Source organism: Aplysia californica, unplaced genomic scaffold (assembly GCF_000002075.1).
Source record: "Aplysia californica isolate F4 #8 unplaced genomic scaffold, AplCal3.0 scaffold00886, whole genome shotgun sequence".
Lineage (NCBI taxonomy): Eukaryota > Metazoa > Mollusca > Gastropoda > Aplysiida > Aplysiidae > Aplysia > Aplysia californica.
The window spans coordinates 145067-147168 of record NW_004798156.1 but is presented as its reverse complement, the minus strand read 5'-3'; the positions used below and the strand labels follow the sequence as shown (position 1 = coordinate 147168).

General features: G+C 41.9%; 1 protein-coding gene across 1 annotated transcript in view; it reads right to left on the bottom strand.

Moving 5' to 3' along the window:
- The window catches only part of LOC101860374, a gene marked incomplete at its 5' end in the record, with an annotated part of 14332 nt that extends 13790 nt beyond the window's left edge, over nucleotides 1-542 (bottom strand). The window contains 1 exon segment of the mRNA XM_005110406.3: nucleotides 408-542. Within this exon segment, the coding sequence (XP_005110463.2) occupies nucleotides 408-541 (134 nt within the window).
- Between the last annotated feature and the right edge of the window lie 1560 nt (nucleotides 543-2102).

Here is a 2102-nt window from a genome sequence, read left to right as displayed (position 1 = left end):
GAGGGTGTAGGTGAGGGTGGGGGTGAGGGTGGGGGTGGGGGCGTGAAAGCTATTGCCAGAATAAGCATAGATGTGTATTGCTATTTAGAGTATGTATCTATATATCTCCAAAGGTTTTGTAATTAAATTCCTGCATGCTTTCAATGATGCATCTGATGTGATATGTACATCTTGTCAGCTTTACTTCTCTTTTCATATTGAATTTTAACGAGAGTAATATATAATTTTAATTTCTTATGTATACCTGCCTGTGTTTTTACGGTCCTGTAGAGCCAAAAATAAATTTCCCTCTGGGATAGTAAAGTATTATCTTATCTTATCTTATCTTATCTTATCTTATCTTATCTTATCTTATCTTATCTTATCTTATCTTATCTTATCTTATCTTAATAACACCGGCCGCCTACCTCCTGTTGCGATCAAGTCCGCAGCACTGGCCTGTGGGACAGTCGACGTCATAGGAGCAATCCAAGGCCAAGGTCAGGGTCATCAGAGCTAGCAGCACACAGGCCTCCGGAAGGAGGCACTTCTGCAATGGCATGCTGGGAACAATATACGAAACGTGATCATGTTAGCTCAAAGAGTTCTTTTATTATCACCATAAAGAGAGGTGATATATCCTTTAATACAAGAGCTCGCAGCAGCGACATCACACGAATCTGACATGGGGGCCTTCTTACCCCCATCGGCATGGCCGGCGTGACCCCATTTACAAGAACAATCTGAGCCCCCACCCGGCTCCCCTCGAGCTCTAGTATACTAATTAAACACCATCCAGCCCCCATATTTCAGTGCAAGCTTGTTGATTTCCTCCTAAGACCGCCGAAACGCCTCCATGTGAGTCTCCAAAAGTACTCACCCGTCTGTTGAACTGCGCATGTCTTGCCCATGAGGTTTAGCGTCCCCCGTTCGCTTACGTGGAGGACATCCCTGCCACGAACTTCAGTACTATATAACTTTGGCTCCATCCAACATTTTGTCTAGATAAAAAAGTTGGACTGGGTAGTTAATCGGTCTCAACAGTTTATGAGAAGATGACCAGGTACATTTACAGAATATTGTTATCGTGAATTGTGGCCGGGGGGGGGGGGAGTCTGCTTCCCTTAATCTGTCAATCCATTCAGTATGAGCTTTTGCCCTTCACGGCTAGCAATTCTATTCTGACAGGGCTTTTTGGTAGTCTGGTAGTCTTTTCAAATCATACTTTATCACTTCCTGCAACCTTTGTATTCATCTATTCATTTATTTATTACGTAAGATCTATTTTAATTGTATTTTCTTTATCTCTTATAGGAGGGGGGTTGCTATCTGAAATTGCAACCTTTTTTTCAGTGATGTGGCTCTGTATTGATGTCACGCAAAGGTAGTTTTTATTCATTTATTAATTTTGAGGAAAAACAAGGGGGAGGGAGGTTTACTCTTTTCAGCGTTTTCTAAACAATTTGGAGACTTAGGCATGGTATGTGAAGCTATTTGTCACAAAGATAACTGGGAGTACTGTTTAATGTGGGTGGTTGGAGGGTACCACTAGTAGTCGTACTTTCAACTCATATAAATTAGTAATAATTGGAAACAAGCACTGTTCAAAAGTAACTGAAATCCCGTTTAAAAAAATATTACGTTGCTCTTTCTTTTATCCGGGTTGGATGTTTGATACGAGGAAAAAATGGGGCGGGTGGTTGGAGGGCCCAACTGGTAGGTCCTACTTCTCTACTCTCCCTGTGTTGTTTCTGTTTGTGTGAGTCTTACTTTTTCCAAGCACTAAACGACCATCATTGTGTCGATGTGCTTCTCTTTAGGATCCAGGTTTTCTTCAACAGGTGTCTATAAAAGTTACTGAGGATCATATGGACAGACAGGTTTACAGACGAGGAAGTGTTAAGGAAAACAAGACAGATCCCAGTCAGAGATGAGGTAGGAAGAAGGCGGTGGCGATGGATTGGACATACTCTCAGAAAGTCAGGCAGCTGCATAACAAAGAAAGTATTGGATTGGAATACACAGGGTGAAAGATCAAGAGGAAGACCGCATAGAACCCGGAGAAGAATCACAGAAATTGATGTACAGAAAAGTGGGAAGACATGGAATAACATCAAGAGGTT